We start from the raw sequence: 22,133 nt of genomic DNA on the forward strand, positions 1-22,133 counted from the left end.
GCAACATGATGAGAACAACCAAGATGAAGCCATTAGTTATAGGCAAGAGTAAATCGCTTAGATGTTTTAAAGGAGTAAAACAGCTGCCTGTTGAATATGCCAATAATTCCAATGCTTAGATGACAGAGTCTTTATTTGAAGATTATCTTCATAAATGGGATTTGCAATTGGATAAGAAAAACAAAAAAAATTGCATAGGTTTTGGACAACTGCCCAGCTCATCCAAAGTTGACTTTCAAAAACGTTGAATTAGTTTTTTAGCTTTGAATACTACATCACTAATTCAACCTCTCGACCAGGGAATAATAAAAACCTTTAACCTTTTATAGATTGGATATGAGGTGAAGAATCATCCAATCTATAGATGAAGGTTTGGGAACATCATCTGATATCACAAAGCAGATAACTGCTCTAGATGCACTTCATATGACAATGAGTGCCTGGAATGAAGTTTCCAAAACCTACATTAGCAACTGTTTCAAAAAATATAGTTTAATTATTCATGATGGTCAACTAAGTCACGATACCGATCATGTTGAAAAGCCTGAAGACATGGGTGAACAGGAGCTTAATGACTGGATGGACATATGTGATCTACACGTTACTAGAGCTTTAACAGATGAAGAAATTGCCCAGTCTGCTACTGATAATTTCACCAAGGAGGAGGAGAAAAATGAAGATGAACCTGAGTGAATTCCAGTTACAAAATGGCAAACTCATGAAGCTATAGCCATCCTGAGGATAGTGTTGGAAGAAACTAATGCAAGTGAGCATGAATATAGACTGTCATACAATATTGAAAAATATATAAATACACTTTGTAGTGAAAATTTAAAGAAATCTAAAATAAGTGACTTTTTAAATTATAATCATATTACAAAGTGTTAAGTTTAATTGATATGTATATTAATTAAGCTATGTATGTAAGTATAAATTTATTTTTATTTTGCTAACCTGTGGATAATATTCTTCCAATTTTCACGTATCATTTAAATGGTAATAAACATTTAGTAATAAAGTGTAAATTTGTGCTTTATATCTTTATTTTTATAGCCTCTGGATTTTGCAGCTCTGGCAGATGCTAAGTTTTTATTTATATTTAGCTGTTTTATTGACTTAATTGTTATATTAAATTATTTTCTATATGTAGCTTTATAGCTCTAGTCAGAGACCTTTTACAGGGCCTTCACCAAGTATGCTCAAAACATTTTTGAAATCCACCGAAACTTGCAGAGACAGGCTCTTTAACCACTCCCTGTACCAAATCAATAGACTAAATATATAACTAACCCATTTCCCTCCCCACGCCCAGTGAATGGCAAAATCACTACATGACTGAACATACCTGAATTGACTCAGAAATTACTGGACTTTACCAGATTTGACACCCTCCCAGGGGACAATAGAGGTAAGAAAAAAACCAAATGTGACTGATGGGAATAAAGGCAGGCTGGTAATGTGCTCATCATAATATACATCTAATGAAAATAGACTGAATTCCCTAACTTGACAACACTCATGGAAAAGACTTTAAAGAGACTGGTATAGACATGCAGCCAGGCTTACTTGTCAGCTAGAAAAAACTAGTAAGCTACAGGTTTTTGAAGTATGCTAGTAGGAATGAATGAGAACTGGAGTGAAAGGGGGAGTGAATGTAAAGGTGAGCGTATGAAAGGAAATGATAGGAAGGGTGAGTGAATGATAATATATGACTCTGGTATGAGTGTGTGAGAAAGGATGAGTGCTGAAAGAGTAAATGTGGAAATTGAGTGAAATTAGTTGTGTGAAAGTAAAGGATGAGTGTGTATGTGTTGTTGAGCGAATGACTGGTGTCTGAGTGAAATGGGCTGTGTGAATGTAAGGGTGAAAAAGCATGTACCTGAAAGAGTGTGTGTTGAATGTATAAATGTCGAAGGCAGAATGTAAAAGTATGATAGAAAGTTTGTTCAAAAAATTTTAGTATAATTGTTATATAAATGTGTTTTTTTGTTTCATTGTTCAATTATATAGGTAGATAAATATTCTCCTAAATTTGATTATTTGCATGTCATTTAAATTATTTACCTGTTTAATTATTGCTTTGTTTTAAATTGACAGCATACATCCTGGTGTGAATGAGAATGATGGATGAATGGAACAAAAAAAATGTATAAAAACTATAAAATGTTGCCTTGAAATGAACGGTAAAAAAACTATAAAATATAAAATGTAAAAGAAAAAAAAAGAAAAAAAAAATGGTGTGTGAAAATTGAGTGATTGAAACTGTTCTATTCCATCCTCTCCACCACATAGACAGATGGCTGTGGGAACCTTATGGACCTCAAAGTCATCCATGATGTTTGCTGTTCCTAATTGGCATGGTGTGGGATGCTGACACTGGCCAGGATGGGACCTTCATCCCAAGTGTGATACTCCACCAACACAGCTCAGCTGCTGCCGTTAGGCCTTCCTAGCCATGTTCCCCTGCGTGGTCCTTTGCCCTACTCCCCAGGCAGGAGGGAGGTGACCTCTGGTCTCCTTCACTTTTCTCTCTGGTGGGGCTTGGGCCTGCTCCACTGACTTGGGGATCATCTTCTCTGTGGACACCGTATCTCAATCTTTTCCCCCAGCCTTGAGTTTCCCCTTCTCTAACTTACAACTAGCATCCGAATCATCTCTAAACTGTTTGAGCCCTACACCCAAAAACTTAATAACATCAAATCGCATAACTAGTACTCCTTTTGGCTGACTCCTATCTATAGCATTGTTTTTTTTTTTTTAGGTTCTAGCCACTGAAATCTCATGAAATTAAGTGGCAGACCTGCCTCCACAAGGCGGAGTGTGGGCAACGTTGAGTCCCATTAGGAGCCCAGTGGCTAAATGACCAGAGGAACAACAGTACACGACACTACACATATACAAAATCGATACACCATTAAACCTCTGGCATTGACAGTGTTCTGTTTAACACATACACAATGTATACTACACAGAGATGGGGGAACCTGTGGTGCCATCTGACATGAAACACATTGTAGTCAAGCTCCTTGGTTTATTTTGAATTTAGATAGCAATCCTGAAAGTTAATACTTAATGTTCGTAGATTTTACCGTTCGAAACTGCCATTGTTATATGATACAGAATAGTGTAATGTATATCCCGAACTTGACAGCATAAGGTTTAACGTAAAACCAGATAGCAAAATAAGTAGCACTGTATTAGAAATCTGTTAGCTGAATATAGTATTATCAATTAATCAGTAATATTTATTAATCTTATTAAATTTCATTGTTAATTAAATTGTACATAAATGGAATCATGACCCAGACTAGAGCAGATAAGCAATGTACACAGATTAGCAGGAGTGCTGTGGCTCGGGGGGAAACCGAAGGGGGCGATTCTCCAACGAATCAGTCTAAAAAAATAAATGAAATGTTTGCGGACCTTTCTAGAACAGGACATGATCTAGCCAAGGAGGATGTCTTTGCGTGTGCTAGGTGCAGAGACTGAAGAAATTAGGCGCCAACTCAGCATTCTGGTGGGCATCTATGAGAGTTTGAGATGTAGGATAGATGCCCTCGAAGAAATTAATATGAAGGGCCCATCAAGCTCTCAGCTGCCCAACTCAATCTCCAAGGCAGAATTCACACAGTCCTACAGGAACTAGTTATTATTGGTGACTATTGTCAGGGAGATGGGGAATATACAGGGTGTTTCAAAAGTGAGGGTCAATAATTTAAAAGTGAACTGTACAGACTACAATATGCAAAAAAAGCCAAGTAAACATGGGTCCTTAAGTGAATTGTTTTTGAGATATTGCACATTTCTAGTTGGGATCCACAACTGAGGAGATGAACTGTATAGAGTTGGGATCCACCACTGACTGTTTGTTTAGGTTAGATTATGTTCATTCTCTCTGTTTCCCCTCTCTCAATGCTCTGAGACATAGTAGGCATACTAGTACTCGTCAAAGGATAGTCAACATGGAAAGAGGTTACAGCAACGAAGAGTATGCGGACATGCGCTTCATGTATGGTAAAGCCAATGGTGGTGCACTCGAGGCTGCACGTTTATACCAAGAAGCATTTCACTGTGAAGGCAGCCCAACAGGCACACATTCATCAGGGTACATCAATGCCTTAGAGAACACGGGCGCTTTGCACATGGAGTACGAGCAGGTAGGCCAAGAAGCATAACACCTGAAGTTGAGGAAAGGGTGTTAGAAAGAACATCATATAACAGCTGTAAAATCCTGTGGTATTGAAACCAAAAATTAAAAATGCATTATCTTATGTTTAATAAAACCGTCCTTAGCAAAGGATTCACAGCTTTTTGTTAAACTAGTGCTCCCATAGTCAGTGGCGGATCTTAACAGAAAATGTGCATTATCTCGAAAATGGTTCATTTGCGGCCCGATGTTCACTGGGACTTTTTTTGCTTATTTTAGTTTGTACTTTTCACCTTTAAATTATTGACCATCATCTTTGAAACACCCTGTATTATGCAAAAAGGATAGATGGAACAGGACCAGGGTATATCTGCCAGAGGTGAAAGTTGATGATGCTGTAGGGCAGATATCCTTTAAGGGCACAAAACGTGATATTGTTGTATACATTCGCACTAATGACCTTAAGAGTAAGAGATCTGCACATTTACTTAACAAGTACTGGTCAATATTGAAAAAAAGTTGCAAGTTAAGGTTAAATTTGAAAGTGTCTGCAATTCTGCCCAAACACGATAGAAGGGAGTATATGATGAGAGCCATGTCAATAATTTCGGCACTGGAGAGATTGTGCAAGGCTCATGGAGTAAAATTTTTTTAAGCATGGTAAGAGGAGAGACTGCTTCTACAGGGATGGGATACACTTAAATAGAAAGGATGCAAGAATATTTGCCGATGCTACCAAGACAGTGTTAGGTGGGTCGGAAAACTGCTACCTTGGGGGCAATTCACAGACTAAAAGATTAACATTAGCCGCAGGCAGAGGCAAAAGTAATTCTTGCACTGTTTCTATTGTAATGAGCTGATGCCTAGAGAGCAAACTGCTGGAAATTTTAAGAGCTGCTGGGAGTCATCATGGAACAAGTAAATACATGGGCTGTGTTAGGGTAACTAAGAGTAAGAACAGGTGTGCCTGTATATTTTATGGTACACAAATGCTAGAAGTATAGTAAATAAATTTAATGAATTTGAAGTGCTGATCAAGACATCGAAGGTAGATATTTCTGGGATATCAGAGACATGGTGTCACACAGATATAAGCGGTGCAGAATTAGAATTTGGGGAGTACAATGTGTAAAAAAAGGATAGGCAGAAACACTAAAATCTAAGGAAGTGCATCCAGTTGACATGGGTGGACAGTGCGATGTTGAGTCAGTTTGGTGTGACATAAACACTGGGAAAATTAGAATTGTTATTTGGATTTAAGAACATTAGAAACTAAGGCCATATTGCTCCGGGGATATGCGGTGGTCATTCTCTGACCTTTCCGCATCCTCCATATTTGGTGGAAAATTAGAATAGAGTGTGTTATAGGCCTAATGACTTTGATGAGTACAACAAACAATTGTTCAGGAAAACAGAGCGGGCCAGAATGTCTTGTAATGGGGGATTTTAATTTCCAGATATTAAACTGGAACTTGTGGGTTGGTTACTCGCATGCTAGCAAGACTTTTGTGAATTTATTGGATGATTGTTTTCTACAGAAACACGTTCAAGGGGCAACCAGAGGGAGTAATACTCTTGATCTGATTATCAGCAGTGATTATTTACGCATTAAAAATTTGCAGATAAAGGAACAACTAGGTGACAGTGATCAGACTGTACTGATGTGGGATTTCCTTAGAGATGTAACTATCATGAAGGGTTTTTGTTTTCATAAAGGTGGCTACAGTGGTCTCAGACAGTTTTTAAATTCTATACAGTGGGATCAACTGATGATGTTAAAAACATTGAATTCTAAATGGGAAGCCTTCAAGGAATTAATCTTGGAAGCAACTAGGCTTTTCATACCAATTAGGAAATAGTGTTCAAGATTTAGACCTAAATGGAAGTTAGATGAAGTAATGAGGTTCGTGGCAGAGAAGAAAAATGTGTCGGATGCATATAAATTATAAGGTGACACAGAAGCCTATGGTAGATATAAGCTAGTCTGTAATAAAGTCACAAAGGAGGTTAGGCAAGCGAAGGCTGATTACAAGAAATCCTTGGAAAAGGATGCAAAGAAAAACAACAAAGACTTCTTCACTTATGTAAACTCTAGAAGAAAGGAGATGGTTGGTAGTTCAACTGTTGATGATCCTGCTCAGATAGCTGACAAACAATGAGTATTTTGCATCTACATTCACACATGAGGAATTCTGTAAGGAAGGGGAGGACAGAGGTTTACTAAACTCTAACAGAGAGCTAAATGATTTTGTAATAATGGAGAGCAAAGTGGAGGAGAAATTGTTGAAGTTAAACATAAAAAAGGCACCTGGAATCTATCCAGTTATATTGAAGGAGTCAGTGAGAGAAGTAAACAAACCCTTAGCCATAATTATGAGAACATCCATAGATTCAGGGGGAGATCCCCATGGACTGATAATGTGCAAATATATCCCCAATTCACAAAGGAGGTTCAAAGCATGACACAAATAATTATAGACCTGGTAATTTAACTTCTGTTCCGGGGAAAATAATGGAGTCACTGGTTAAACAAGTGATGCAGGATCACCTAGAAAAGACTGCAGTAATAGTTCGGACTGATTGATTGATTTTGGTTTTTTTATGGTGCAAGGGCAACTAAGGCCATGATGCACGAAGTCCACAATAGTTCCGACACAGATCTGATTGAATACTATGAAGTGGTCACAAAGAAATTGGATGCAAAAAATAATTTTGATATCATATACTTGGATTTCAGGAAAGATTTTGATACTGTTGCACATGGAAGCCTGCAGTAAAATTGGAGCAGTATGGCATTAAGGGCAAGTTGTTGCAATGGATAAAGGGATGGTTGAGTGGGATACAGCAGAGAGTGGTAATAAATGAACACTGCTCTATTGGACTAATATTATTAGTGGAGTCCCCCCAGGGTTTGGTGCTGGGCTCATTGTTGTATTGTGTATTTATCAATGATATCGATGAAGGTATATCAGGCTTAATGTCCAAGTTTGCAGATGATACACAGGTTGGCAGGATTGTTAATGACAGTAAAGAAAGTTTGCTACTGCAAAAGAATCTAGAAAAGTTAGGCAGATGGGCTGAGAAGTAGCAACTAAAGTTTAATATTGACAATTGAAAAGTACTGCATATGGATAGCAGTAACCCAAGAGAAACGTACCAACTGTGTGGTACTACACTCAGGGAGGTGGAGAATGAAAAAGACTTGGGGGTAATTGTGCAGTCAGATATGAAGTTCTCTGGGCAGTGCAGATGGGCTGCCAGAGCACGTCATGGAGTTTTGTCAATGATATATAGGAATTTTGCAGAGACATGGAGGTGATTATACCTCTGTATAAGGCAATGGTCATGCCACACTTTGAGTACTGCGTACAGGTGTGAAGGCCTCATTTTAGGAAGGATGTAGAGTTGCTAGAATGAGTACAGAGAAGGGCAACTAGATTGTTGAGAGGAAAAAAGGGGTGCTCTTACCAAGAGAGGCTTAAGTTCTGCAAGTTGCAGCATCTGGAGACTATGCACCTGTGAGGTGATCAAATTGAGGTGTATAAAGCCTCGAATGGTTTAAGCAGGCTCAATGCAGATGGGATACTTTCACTTGCCTGGATTAAGAACCTGAAGGGGCACAGATTGAAATTGAGGAAAGACAGTTGTAGAATAGATGTGCGGAAATATGCCTCTAGCCAGCAGGTAGTTGATTGCTGGAACAGACTTCCATCTGTTGTTGTGGAAGTTGATAGCTTAAATAAATTTAAGGCTGAACTAGACAAACATTTGGAGTGACCAGGTGGGTGAAATGGGAAAGTTTTTTTTGGCTGATGCTGTATAAGCTTGCTTTCTTGCATCATATGCCTCAACTAATGCTAATGCCAATATTTGTCAATTTTTGCTTATTTGCTGTTTATTAGAATCAAAATTCAAATTGTAAACGTGATCACTATAACCGGTCCTTACTATATATACTCACTCAATAACCTAAACTAATTTAGTTTAGGTTATTGAGTGAGTATATATATAACATTTAAGTGTTTTAGTATATATATATATAAAAAAACATTTAAGACTATCATACTTTGCGTCTTGCCACTGAGAATGGTTTGCTGCACTGTTTACAATTAGTAGCTTCTTTATCATCAGTCCATACTGCTTCTTTTAAAGTAAGATGAGTTTCCCGCAAATCATCTACTTGTAACTTTGATCTATAAAAAAATCAAAATAACATATTATAGAGCACTGAACATAAGAAAGGGTGTTATCTAATTACCTAGTTAAGTTATCTAGCTTGCTTGCTAAAAATATGCTTGGTGTATAAAAAACTAGTTTTATCGCACTTTCATGTCTCTATGTTATTTGAGCAGATCCAGCTCAATATGGTAAAGTACAGAAGAGATTTAAAACAGCCATTCCAAAAAAAAAAAAAACATGGATATTGTAAAATTCAATAGCACCAAACCATCACAAATTTTTTTTTACAAAAGAGGAGACTGGATCAAAAATTATGTTGCATCTTCTGTGGGTTCTCATTCACCCCTTGAGGGGCTGAGAATCCACAGATGATGATCCCTGGTTAGGGAAACCAATGGAAATGACAACTCCGGAAATGTACCAAAAAACTGAAAACCTGGTTATGTAAGATAGAAATATTAAAGTGTGTATTATTTCCAGAGAATGTAATATTTCTTGAGGGGTCAGTACTGACCATCCTCCATGGGCACTTAGCTATATGAAAGGTTAGCTCTTGCTGGCTGCCAAGAGTGCTCACAAACTGAATGAGTATTTTGCATCTACATTCACACGTGAGGAATTATTAAGGTTTGAAAATGGCAGCAGGTTATCAAATTGTAGCAGGATACTTAATGATTTTGTAATAACTGAGAGCAAAGTGGAAGAGAAACTGTTGAAGTTAAACGTAAGAAAAGCACCTGGGGTGGATGGGATCTATCCAGTTATATTAAAGGAGGCGGCAAAGCAACTAAGCAAACCCTTAGCCATAATTATGAGAGCATCCTTGGACTCAGGGGAGGTTCCCACAGACTGGAGATGTGCAAATGTATCCCCAATTCACAAAGGGGAATCGAAGGGTGACACGAGTAATTACAGACCAGTTAGTTTAACTTCTGTTCCGGGTAAAATAATGGAGTCGCTGGTTAAAGATGCATTGCAGGATCATCTAGACAAGACTGCAGCAATAATTCGGACACAGCATGGGTTTGTTAAGGGAAAGTCTTGTCTGAAAATTTGATAGGATATTATGATGTGGTTACAAAGGAACTGGATGCAAAAAATAATTTTGATATCATATATTTGGATTTCAGGAAAGCTTTTGACACTGTTGCGCATGGAAGACTATTGAACAAATTGGAGCAGAATGGTATTAAGGGTAAGTTGCTACAATGGATAAAAGGATGGTTCAGTGCGAGAAGACAGAGGGTGGTAATCAATGGGTGCTGCTCTTCTTGGACTAATGTTATTAGTGGAGTCCCACAGGGTTCGGTGTTGGGTCCACTGTTGTTTTGTATATTTATCAATGATATTGATGAAGGTATATCGGGTTTAATGTCGAAGTTTGCAGATGATACAAAGGTTGGCAGGGTTGTTAATGACAGTAATGGCAATGTGCTACTGCAACAGGATCTAGATAATTTGGGCAGATGGGCTAAGAAGTGGCAACTCAAGTTTAACCTTGACAAATGCAAAGTGCTGCATATGGGTAGAAGTAACCCCAGAGAAACGTACCAACTGTGTGGTACTACACTTAAGGTGGTAGAAAATGAAAAAGACCTGGGAGTAATTGTGCAGGCAGATATGAAGTTTTCTGAGCAATGCAGACAGGCTGCCAGGACAGGTCATGGGGTTTTGTCAATGATATATAGGAATTTTGCTAGCAGGGAAAAGGAGGTGATTATCCCTCTGTATAAGGCAATGGTCAGGCCACGCCTTGAGTACAGGTCTGGAGGCCTCATTTTAGGAAGGATGTAGATTTACTTGAGCGTGTACAGAGAAGGGCAACAAGATTGGTGAGGGGAATGAAGGGATCCTCTTATCAAGAGAGGCTTAAGTCTGCAAATTGCAGTGGCTGGAGACTAGGCACCTGCGCGGTGATCTGATTGAGGTGTATAAGGCCTTGAATGGGTTCAGCACGCTGAATTCTGATGGGATCCTTCCACTTGTTCAGATTACGAACCTAAGGGGGCATAAATTCAAATTAAGAAAGGACAGATGTAGAATAGATGTGCGGAAATTTGCCTTTAGCCAGCAGGTGGTTAATTGCTGGAACAAACTTCCATCTGTCGTTGTGGAAGTTGATAGTTTGAATAAATTTAAGGAGGAACTGGACAGGCATTTGGAGGGAATGGTGTGATTTTTTTTTTTTTTTTTTTTTGGCTGATGTTGCATAAGCTCATACATTTGCTTTCTTGCATCACATGCCACTACTACTACTACTACTACTACTACTACCTCTTGAAAAACAGACCAGGGCTCAAATTTGTGAGAAAAATTTATACATGCATGATGCAGATCCACAAGGGTTTCTTTCAAGGATTGTAACTAGTAATGAAAAGTGGATTCAATGATGGAAGCTGGAAACAAAGCAGTAGTCCATGCAATGGACATACCATGGATCACCCAAAAATTTCACGAGTCAACCCTCTGCCAGAAAGATCATACCATTTTTTGTGATATGGAAGTAATTCTTTTGACAGACTACATGCCACATAAGACAACAATCACTGGAGATACCTTTTCGGCTATTCTCAAAAATTTAAGAGGGGTCATGAAGACAGAGAACCCCAATTTTGGACTATGCTCATTCTAATTCCTGTTTCATGTCTGTGTATATATATTTTATGTATGTATGTTTTAATTTTGTTTTTAACTACCTTTTCAGTTTTTTGTGATGCTTTGTTACCTTTTCTTGAGGAAGGTCAGTAGAGTATCTGATTGAAACAAGTTCCTTTATATCTAAGTCCATATTTATTTATATATAAAATTCTTTAAACCAATGCAGAGAGGATGTTGAATTCAGTACTGCATTTAGCGACCTTTTGTAATGTGAACCAATAATCTTATATCAGTAAAGCAAAGCTTATTTAATATAAACAAAGTGCCACAATATTTCTTTATCAAGAAATTTTTTGTTTTTTTAGCAGGACAATAAATGTAGCAATTATGATTGGTAATTAGGTAGAGCAATATTTTTAAACCTTCTTTAACAATGGAATGCTTTGGAATGGACAAGTAATTGGTGGAGACCATAAATAGCATTCTGTATTGACAGATCATCAAGTCTATATAAACTTTTTGTTTATTCACTTTCAGTACAAAAAAAAAAAAAAAAAACCTTTTGTCTTCATGACTAGAAACAGAATATTCATTTTAATTACATCTCAAAAAATAATTTAAAATTTTATAAAATAGAGTATATTATATTTTTATTTCAGCACATCAGAATAACAATAATGTATATAAGTGCTCATTTTTAGTGGAATGTTTCATGGAACACTAGATGAAAAATGCTGAGATAAAGTAAAAGTCAATCTGTATTACATGGTATTTTGAGCCTAACATTGACCATATGTTAGCTTGTATGTGCCTATGTCAGAGAGCATGAACATCAGATAACTGTGAGAAGTAGCAATAAATTCAAGTCATTCATTACTTCATCTACATCTGATGCTATTCCATCATCGTCAGTGTGTATTGGTGGAGGAAGAGAGCTGGTCGGGAACAAAAATGGTTTGTGTCATCCTTAGCGGCAAAATAATCTAGCCAGCATCAAGAAGTGACATACCGGGTCAACACCTGGAATCACAGTATGGGGAGCTGTTCATCTCTGATCGTTATTGAAGACACATTGATGATAAGACATTAGAATGAAACGATTTTAAGGCTTGTGCTTCTGCCTGTTCAACACTGCACCCCAAAATACTTCCTAGCAGGCCAAAACCTATCCACATTTAATTTTCACATCCTGACAGCACCTACATGATGTGGTCATGCTTTCCTTGGCTGGTATGTTGTCTAAATCTGTCATTCACTGACATCCATCTTCCTACAACTATTGCCCAGTTCACAGCACAAGTGCAAGAAGCATATCCTAATGTTTATTAAAACTGCATTCCTTACCTTTCTGACAACCTAGCATGATGTGTGGCTGCTGAAATCACTGTTTGTGGAGGCTGTACTTCTTACTGATGAGCACTGCATTTTCATAAGTAAATACTGCTAAACTGATACAAACATAATTTTCTTGCTTGCACTTTTACCTGTCACTCCGTTTATTTTAAACTCTAAAATGCATTCCTATTAGGCAGGCCAATTTCAATTGCTAGTACTGTATTTTTCCTTTGTAAACTCCTATTTAACTCTGTTACTAGTGTCTTGCATTATATATTTTGTAGTTACAAAATATATAATGCATTTTTTTAAAAAAATTTTCAGCTTTTTTATAAAAAGATGTAAACAGTTGAATTTGTGCAATTTTTAGATGCTTATTTCAAATCTGTGATCAATTTTGCACTATCGTAATTTTTTTTTTTAAATAAAAAATTTAAAAAAAGTACTATCCATATAACAAAACGTATAGTTATTTAAAATATTCACTAGACAGCTTCAGTTAAGAACAACTGGTTACATAGGTAATACTATTCATCTAAGATCAACTGGATGGTTACCTATGAGAGGAAGGAAGAAATAATTTGTATTTACTTAGCTACTCGGTTTGTTTTTTTTTTTTTGTTCCTGGCCAGTACAGCAAAAGCCTGTGACTTCCTTGCACTATATGGCTATAACTATTACTATCTCATTAAATCAATACTTTATTTAGTGGTTTAACACAGATTCCTTTTACACATAGATGAATTTGGCCATTTTTAAACCTCTTTTGTGTTCATCACACGAATCCCTTTTCAAATGCCAACAGTAGTCTGCCAATGTTGCCTCATTTCCATCTACCCTAGTGCTTACCTCCCAACTTTAGTCTTTATACCTTGGTAAAACCCTTCACCCTGATCTTTACTCACTGCACCAAGATTCTGTAGAAAGTATTCAGGATGGCTGTGCAGTAAATGAACTTTCATAGTCATGTTGCAACATAGTTTTTTTTTTTTTTTTTTTTTTTTTAACTAGTAAGCATGTTGCTGACAATTTCTTTGTAGTACTTTGATTTGCAACCATCTCCCTCTTTATCTGGTGCTGCATCCTTGGTGTATATGAAGAAAACAGCAATTGGATGTGTGGCCTCTGGGTTTATGCCACACTGCATGCAAAGGATTTTCATCTTTCATTAACCATGAATGATAGGTAAGCCTCCAATTTTTTTTCTGAGATACAGAGATAGTGAAATTATCATCTTGTAGCAGCTCTTTGATTTGTGATCCATCACAAACATCAGTGTGGAGTTTAGCATCACTTATTTCAGGAAACTTTAAAACTATGCACTGAAAACAGCTTTCATCTTTATCTATTGCCTTAAAAAACACTTTCATTAGTCACAATTTTATATATAGCATTGGCATTCCATTTTCCCATTTATTTGTACACACAATTCTTTACATTTTATATACAAGAACTTACAGAGAATATATATATACAATTTTATATACATTAGCATTATCATTCTCATTATACCTATATATACAGGGTGTTTCAGTTAAACGTTTCAGAACTTCTAAGAGGGGTAGGGTACATCCTGACAACTCGAAATCATATAGCAATTTGGGGTCGGAAATGCTTTCCTGAAGCGGTGCTGTACACAGAAGCACCATAAAGAAAAGAGACCGTAAGTGAGAAATCGTTTTAATAATACATGAAAAGAAGCAAAAGGTACATGGATTAAAGTAAGTGTTCGAAGTTTCTTCCACGGGTTACAATGCACGCCTCACATCTCCGACGCATGGACATCCGAACATTCTGGAATACTCCAGGCGAATTTCGAATTTCTTCGGCAGCTACTGCGATTCTTGCAACCAGCTCCTCAGCATTGTCAACAGGGGTGTCATAAACTAGCGATTTCATATGACCCCAGAAATAAAAATCAAGACATGATAGGTCGGGTGACCGAGCAGGCCAACGCACGGGACCACCACGTCCGATCCACTGTTGACCAAATGTGACATCCAGGTAGTTACGAACATCTCCGCTATAATGGGCAGGGGCTCCATCGTGTTGGAACCACATTGTCTGTTGCGTCGATGCAGAAATCTGTTCATCTCTCAAAAGTTGTGGCAATACTTGCTGCAAAAAGATCAAGTAGATAGGTCCGGTTAGACGACACGGTAACAGGTAAGGTCCGATGTGGTGATCTCCCATAATATCGGCCCATACATTGACCGAAAATCGAATCTGTGCTGCACGACGTCGTATTGCATGCGGGTTCTCGACCGCCCAGATATGGTCGTTATGCGTGTTGCAAATTCCTTCCCTTGTGAAGGATTCCTCATCGGAAAACAACACTTCAGCAGGAAAAAGGGGATTTGTAGCACAAATCCCCTTTTGCTTCTTTTCATGTATTATTAAAACGATTTCTCACTTACGGTCTCTTTTCTTTATGGTGCTTCTGTGTACAACACCGCTTCAGGAAAGCATTTCCAACCCCACATTGCTATATGATTTCGAGTTGTCAGGATGTACCCTACCCCTCTTAGAAGTTCTGAAACGTTTAACTGAAACACCCTGTATACTATATTATATATGAACACGTGTGTGTGTGTGCGTGTGTGTGTGTTTTGCCTGTATCAAGGGTGGCTCCTAGGCCTTAGCCCATCTCCACCTTGCACGTCTGTGGTGGTGCAAAAACTCAGCAAGCTTTTTATCGCTTGTGTATGTCCACCTTGCCACCAGGGAGCAGCCAACACCCAGGCAGCCGCTGCCTGCCCCCAGGCACAAGCAGCCAAGCCTGGGTCTACTATTACCTTTAGTGCCATGGGCACAAATCCCACACCCACCGGAGATAGTGCAATACCGGTGGGTGCCAGCAATCTCGTCCCCAGGTTGCCCAAACCTGGAAACCAGCAAAAAAAAAAAAAAAAAAAACGAAGTAAATATTTACATATGTACAAAAGATAATAAAATTTTGACTCTAAATCCTAGTAATACAATTCAATTTACATATCTGACGAGTCATCCTATTTATATTTAATGGGATACCAACATTTATATTAACTGCTCAGCTGTCAGATTTATACTCGATTTTGGATTTGAGTTCTTAGTTGAAGTCTTTTCTTAAAGACCGATTCTGCAAAGGTCTGGAAGGTCTCAAAGTCTGTTTTGTTCTCAACTAGTATTTTCACGTTGTCCTCAGCTAGACCTGGAACCTGATTAAGTAGCAATACTCGATGGTCTGTATATTGCGGACAAAACAGTAAAACACGGATCCAGTCCTCCATTTGACCACAGGTGCAAAAAGGATCCGGCTCCAAACCTCTGTCGAAAAGTTTGGCCCTCAGAGATCCATGGCCTGTTAATAAATATGTCGTAAACATGCTTGGTGCAAACCACGAAACAGAAGGTTGAGTAGAAGCAAACTCAACATTTTCAATATACTTCTTTGTGACTTCGCCGTGCACAGACTCATTCCATCTACTTTGCCAAATACTAATCATTTCACTCCATAATCTTTTCCGTTCTGTCTTTAAGTTACTAACTGGGTCAGTTGTAATTCCCGTAATAGATACCTGCAGTCCTTTCTTATGTTTATAAATCATGCCACGGTATAAGATAAATAAATCTAAAGGCAGTTCTCCTCCAAGAATTTGGAGGGCATTGTTTGATACTGTACGAGGGACATTGTTTAGTGCCAGGAGCATTGTCCTTTGAATTGATAGTAACTTGTTTTTAATTTTCACCTTAACGATGTTCTGGTGCCAAATACCTGCTCCATACGAAACTATAGGCAGAAATATTGCTTTATAATATAGTTTCAAGGTCTTTTTATTCAAACCCCAGTCTCTTTTGGAGATTCTTATGACTGAAGCAGTAAAATTTCTAATTTTTTCCTTCAGTTTGGTGACATGAGGGAGAAAGGTTAATTTATCATCAAGAATTATGCCAAGATATTTGTTTTGAGGAACATAAGGTATCTGTAAACCATTCAGTCGAATTCTTGGTGGTCTTCCGTAATTAAAGTGGTTTTTAAATGTCATAAAATTCGTTTTACTCGGAGATATCTTGAGCTTGTTGATGTCAGCCCATGCCACCAAATCATCTAAGATGGGTTGAATTTTGTCCTCTAATACCTTACGTGACCTTCCTTCTATGGCAATCACGAGATCATCGGCGTAGGCCACCTTTAGAGAATCCTCGTGTGATTTCGTGAGCCACTGATCTAGTACGGCATTCCAGAGGAGAGGCCCCAACACCGACCCCTGGGGGCATCCTCTCGAAACCTGGGCCTTGTAAGACAGATGCTTTGCCTTGACCATGATGTATCTCTCATTAAAGTATGATCTCAGTACCCTGTACACATAATTATCACATTTAGCCAGCCTTAAAGACCTGAGGGCACTCTCCCACCAGAGGGAGTCGAAAGCGCCCTCAAAGTCCACAAAAATTGCCAAAACATATTTAGAAGATGAATTCTGGATAAAGTTCATCACCGTAAGAATAGCATCGTCAGTGGACCTCCCTTTTTTGAAGCCAAACTGACAGTTTGAGCATAGTTGGTTTTCCTCAAATTTCTTTAGTATTCTGGGAGCCAGAAGACGTTCATATAACTTTCCCAGATTAGCAAGTAAGGAAATTGGTCTGTAAGCACGGGGATCGGATATATTTTTCCCTGTCTTGTGAAGAATCTTGAGCAATGCCAATTTCCACTGATTTGGAAAGTATCCTTCCAGGAGGCATTTGTTCAAGAGATTTAGCAGTACTTGTGGGTAAAAGTTGAAAAACTTGACGATAACAAGATTCTCCACAAGGTCAATTCCGGGGCATTTTTTGCTGTTTAGTCCAGCTATGGCAGAACCCAACTCCAACAGATCGAAACACTCAATATCAGTTGAACCCGTGTACATACTGTTTTCAAGACGTATCTTGCCTTGCTCCAATGTATCCAACTCTGGAATATCTTTAGGGAACAGACTTGACACTATAGCATGTACCATGGAGCTCCAGTCCTCAGATTCTGCTCCGTTTATTCTTACTGTATTGTACACTTCTCCACAGATTAATTTGTTTCTGGAGATTTTGTAAACTAATCCCCACGGTTCTGAATTTCCAACCTGTTTGACAAATCCTTGCCAACAATCTATTTTAGCATTAGCTATTTCTTTGTGGTATCTCCTTCGAAGATCTCTATAAGAATCCTTGTATGCTTGAACATCCTGTCGAGACAGATGTCTGTGATTTTGATATTCCTTCCTTGCGTTCTGAACTTGCGATCTTAAATTTGCAAGATCTGAGTTCCACCAAGGGACAGGAGTTGTCTTGTTGTGTTTTTTCTTTGCTGCGTAATCCGTGGCCAGATACAGCTGGGTTTGAACAAAATCAACAATCTCCTCAGCCATTAATATATTAAGGGATTCGATCATTTCGGTCGTAAAGACAGCAGAGAGGAAATCTTTAAATTTGTTCCATTTAATAGTCTTAATGGAAAATCTCCTAAGATCAGTAAGTTGAAGGTCATCAACTCGCTGCCCAGGAAGAAGACCATAAACTATGGCACGGTGGTCACTGTTGATTAACTCTGGGACAACATCCCAATGAGAGATACAACAATCAATTTTGACAGAGGTCAGAGTAATATCAATGTTGCTTTCACCGTTGACGGTCGAAAAAGTGTAGGGTTTATTAGGCAAATTTTGAACAGTCCATGAGCAAGAATAACATCTTCCAAGGCCGAACCACGAGGGTCATTAAACCCGCTATGCCACATATTGGATTTTGCATTTACATCACCAGAAATTATCAAGTTTTTCGAGGCAAACTTTGTACATAATCTATCTATACTGTGCAGAGCCAATTGGAAGTCTTCTGACGGCGGGCAATAGAGAGAAACGATATAGAAATTTATAAATTTCGAGGAGACAAGCACACAGACTGCGTTCTGAGAACACTCACCAGAAATAGAGGTGACCACTAAATCGTTATTCAGAATGACAATAGCTGTCTTGGGCGAACTGTCAAGCGAGTGCACAATTCTTGCAGAAGTTGGGAAGCCCATTAGCTTAAATGCTCTACCACCAATTTATGCAGAGCAATAAGGTTCCTGAATACAAATAATATCCATTTTATTCTCAATTGCCGCCACCCTTATCTCGTCCATAGTTGCTCTAGCTCTTTGGCCGTTAATTTACAGGATTTTAATGCCTTGGTAAGAATAATTTACACTCAAAAGAGGATTTGGATTAGCCGTGTTATTCATATTGTGTTCTCTTTTCTGTCAATTCCACCGCTCTTATGTATTCGGGACAGCAGCTATCACGAACAGAATGTTGAAAATCTCGATTTCTCCTCTTACAGTTGGCACATTTTGGTGGCTCCTCTTTGTGCGTGCATTCCGAGACGACGTGGCCTCCATTGGCACAATGGCCGCACGAGACTGTTTTGTGCGAACAGTTTTGCGCTGAATGTCCATACCCCAGACAGCGAAAACATTTAGAAACAGCTGTAAAATGACGAAACCTGTGTGAGGAGAACCCCAGAAAAATACGATCATTTTGCATTATATATTTGTATATTTTTGGAGCTAATCCAATGACCCAGTTAGTAACACGATTCCCTGCACCAGAACTGAACCTGAAAGTGGTTCCTTGCCTCACCTCTTCCAAGCTACAGCCAAAGTCTTTCAAGTTTTTAATGTAGAGATCCTCTACAATGTCCTCTTTGGAATAATCCTTGGGGATATTGTATATTAGAACAGTGGGACGTTGCAAACGGGGTTTATCCATAGCCAGACCAATACCAGTCAGCGTTGTGGAATTGCAAATGGTTTTTGCATCTGTATAGTTCGTCGTTTTGACTAGAACACCATTGTTTCTTAACAATCTAATGTTTTTAATCTTGATATTTCTGTGCTCTTTTCTTATTGTGTCGGTGACCTTGTTTTTTATGTCCTGACCACTGGATATTGAACTGTCAGGTGAAGGCTTTAATATTATTATATTGTTAGGATCACTACTAACCGCACTTTTGTTCCTGGGTTTATCATATTCTATAGTTCTGGATTCAGATACACTTTTGTGTTCTTTAGTAATAACTCCTGAGGGGATAGTCCGATCAGCCGGACATTGTGCCCAAGTTCCAGTGTCTTCTCTAACAACGTCCACATAAGACGTAAGTTTAGGATCTTCTTTAAAAAGGCTTTCAAAAAGGTTTGCTCTTATTTGCAATTCCCCTGCCTTGACTTTTAAACGCTCATTCTCAATTATTAGTGCAGTAGTTACAGCCTCAAAATCTGACCATAAACCCTGGATACAATTAGAGGCAACCTTTGTTACCTTACTCGATTCGGATGCTAAGTATTCCCCTAGAGATCTTTTAATTTTTGTAATTGTATTATATACCCTTGTTGGGTCAAGAGGTTCAGAAAAATCAAATCCTTCCACAAAAGAAGTGTTTTGTGTCAAGTCAGACTTGGGCAAAGCTTGTTCCTTTTCAGGATTTTTATCTACTTCAGAGTATTCATGTACAATTTCTTGATTACTCAGAGAACTTAAGTTTGAGGTATCCTGTGCATCATGATTCTTACATACCTTTACTTCACTGAAATCCGAAGTAAGAGAGTTTTTCTTTTCATCAGTATTGGAGATCTGAACACATTTTTTGATCACTGTCTTAGTTTTGGCGAAGCTGGATGTTAGCAATTCCTTTTCTCCTTTTTTACCAACAGTTTTTACATTTGCTGTCTTAGCTATCTGCTCCCCAGCATCTACGTCAGTCCGTTTTGGGCCCTCTTTTCCAGCTTGCTTTAAAAAGCGCTGAGAAGCTGATTTAACTGGGAATTCGTTGTCTGAATCAGACATAATCGTGGTACGTTTTTTCCTGGCACTCTTAGACAGGAGTTCTGGTGCAGATTTAGCACTCGCATCTGAGTCCATAGTCTCAGACTCAGAGTTCTGAGAGCTAGGTATGTTTTCATCCATGGGATTGAAAAAAAAAAAAAAAAAAACACGCACAAGATATATTAATTAAAATCCTCTTCCCTGAAAGCGAAATAAGTTTATTTTGCTTTGTAGGTGAATTCGGTGGCAGGTAGCTTCTGCACAGCAGCTGGACGAAAAGAAAACTAGCAATACAGTGCTAAGATGAGTGAAGACTAATGAACATATGATATTAAGTCAAAATACTGCGATGGCGCTAGTAAATGTTTTCCGTCTCCATGACAAAATTCAAAAATGGAATATTTCAAGTCGCCATTATCATCCATACAAAGTCTATGGGATAATGGTATCTCTATGGGAGATTTCAGAGTTTTAAGTATAAGCACTGTGCAATGCAATGTACGACTATGAAATCAATTACTCAGTTTGTAATATAATCTCATGCAAATAATTCCACAACCTCACGGTCCCAACAACCAAAAATCACTATGCAATGCAATGTACGACTATGAAATCAATTACTCAGTTTGTAATATAATCTCATGCAAATAATTCCACAACCCCACGGTCCCAACAACCAAAAAATCACCTATGAACTCACCACAACTTTAACTTCTAAGAACACATATTTATACATAGGGGGGTTGTCAATAAACACATTAAATATCTCAAAAAGCAGGAGCACATTCACTATACATGAGCCACACTGGACGACACCTAGCGTGTATCCATATAGCATTGGCAGAAACACTTACTTTGCTCAGAGAAATAAGTGGATCACTGACATTTTTGCTTCCAGGTGCAAGATTAGTTCTTTTTTTGGCCAATGGCCAGCTTTATTTCTGCAGTCCAATTTTCAGAGAAAGCTGTGTGACCTGACTTGTACAAGAAGTATGGTTAGTACCTTTAAATAACCACAAATTATCTAATCATGATCATAATACTTCACCTTTTCTAACAAGAATTTCATTGTCATAGGTTCCTTTAATTGTACAGAAAAGACAATCAGAATTGTGAGTAATCTGTTCCCATTTTAACAGAATTTCTTTCATGCTCATCAGAGCTATGAATGATGAATCTCCAACTGGTGAAGCATAAGTAACACACAATTTATTGATTAAGCCATTTACATGATTACAGAACATAACGGATCCCTTCCCCCCACCATTTGGAGTAGAAAATAATTAATTATTTTAATAAAGAAGCAGGGTAGAATTTCAAACTATTAAATATTTTTCGCTGTGGCTATATACCAAGCAAAAGCACCAGATGCCAACAGATTCTTTTCCCTCAACCTGGAACAAAAGAGCTGATCTGAATTCTTCAGTAGATCCAAGTCCTGTAGCAGATCATTCAGTTCAGCACGTGTAAACTTTGTCTTCTTTGATATGGCTTTAACTTCTCCAGTACTTACTTAGGGAAAAATCAGAATCAGTCTTTGTTCAAAGTATCAAAGTTCTGAGGATTAACTCAAATTTGTTAATTTTTTACTGTGAAGAAAAGCACAAATAGCTGACAGCAGAAATTGATATCGTATTGCAGCTCTGTCCTGTAATAATGAATATGAAAAAATGGAAATCTGATGATTAGATGCAAGGGATTTTCATCTTCCATTAACCACTGTCTCACATTTTCAATGTACATACAACAGACACAATGTGGGACCTGTGATTCATCTTGGTCAGATCACATGGTTTGACCAAGACAAACCACAGGCAAATCAATTCTAACACTAAAAGAAAGCTGCAAAATGGTGTAAAATTTCCACATGTGCAGAAGAAGGAATCAGGATTGTTCACACACCAAAGACACAAAAATTACCTGAAAAAAAATTGTTACATTAATAATAATAGCAACAATACATATTAATGATAATCTAACAATAAAAACAACTAAAATAATCTAACAATAGCAACAATATATATTAATGATAATCTAACAATAAAAACAACTAA

General features: G+C 38.0%; 1 protein-coding gene across 1 annotated transcript in view; it reads right to left on the bottom strand.

Annotated features, from left to right (window-relative positions):
• The window catches only part of LOC150089737 (RUN and FYVE domain-containing protein 2-like), a 399,341-nt gene that overhangs the window by 13,960 nt on the left and 363,248 nt on the right, over nt 1-22,133 (bottom strand). The window contains exon 15 of the mRNA XM_090389637.1: nt 8,214-8,340. Within this exon, the coding sequence (XP_090245763.1) occupies nt 8,214-8,340 (127 nt within the window). The remainder of the gene's footprint in view (nt 1-8,213; nt 8,341-22,133) is intronic.

The sequence above is a fragment of the Mastigoproctus giganteus genome, chromosome 2, assembly GCF_048544385.1.
Source record: "Mastigoproctus giganteus isolate SK-2022 chromosome 2, ASM4854438v1, whole genome shotgun sequence".
Classification (NCBI taxonomy): domain Eukaryota; kingdom Metazoa; phylum Arthropoda; class Arachnida; order Uropygi; family Thelyphonidae; genus Mastigoproctus; species Mastigoproctus giganteus.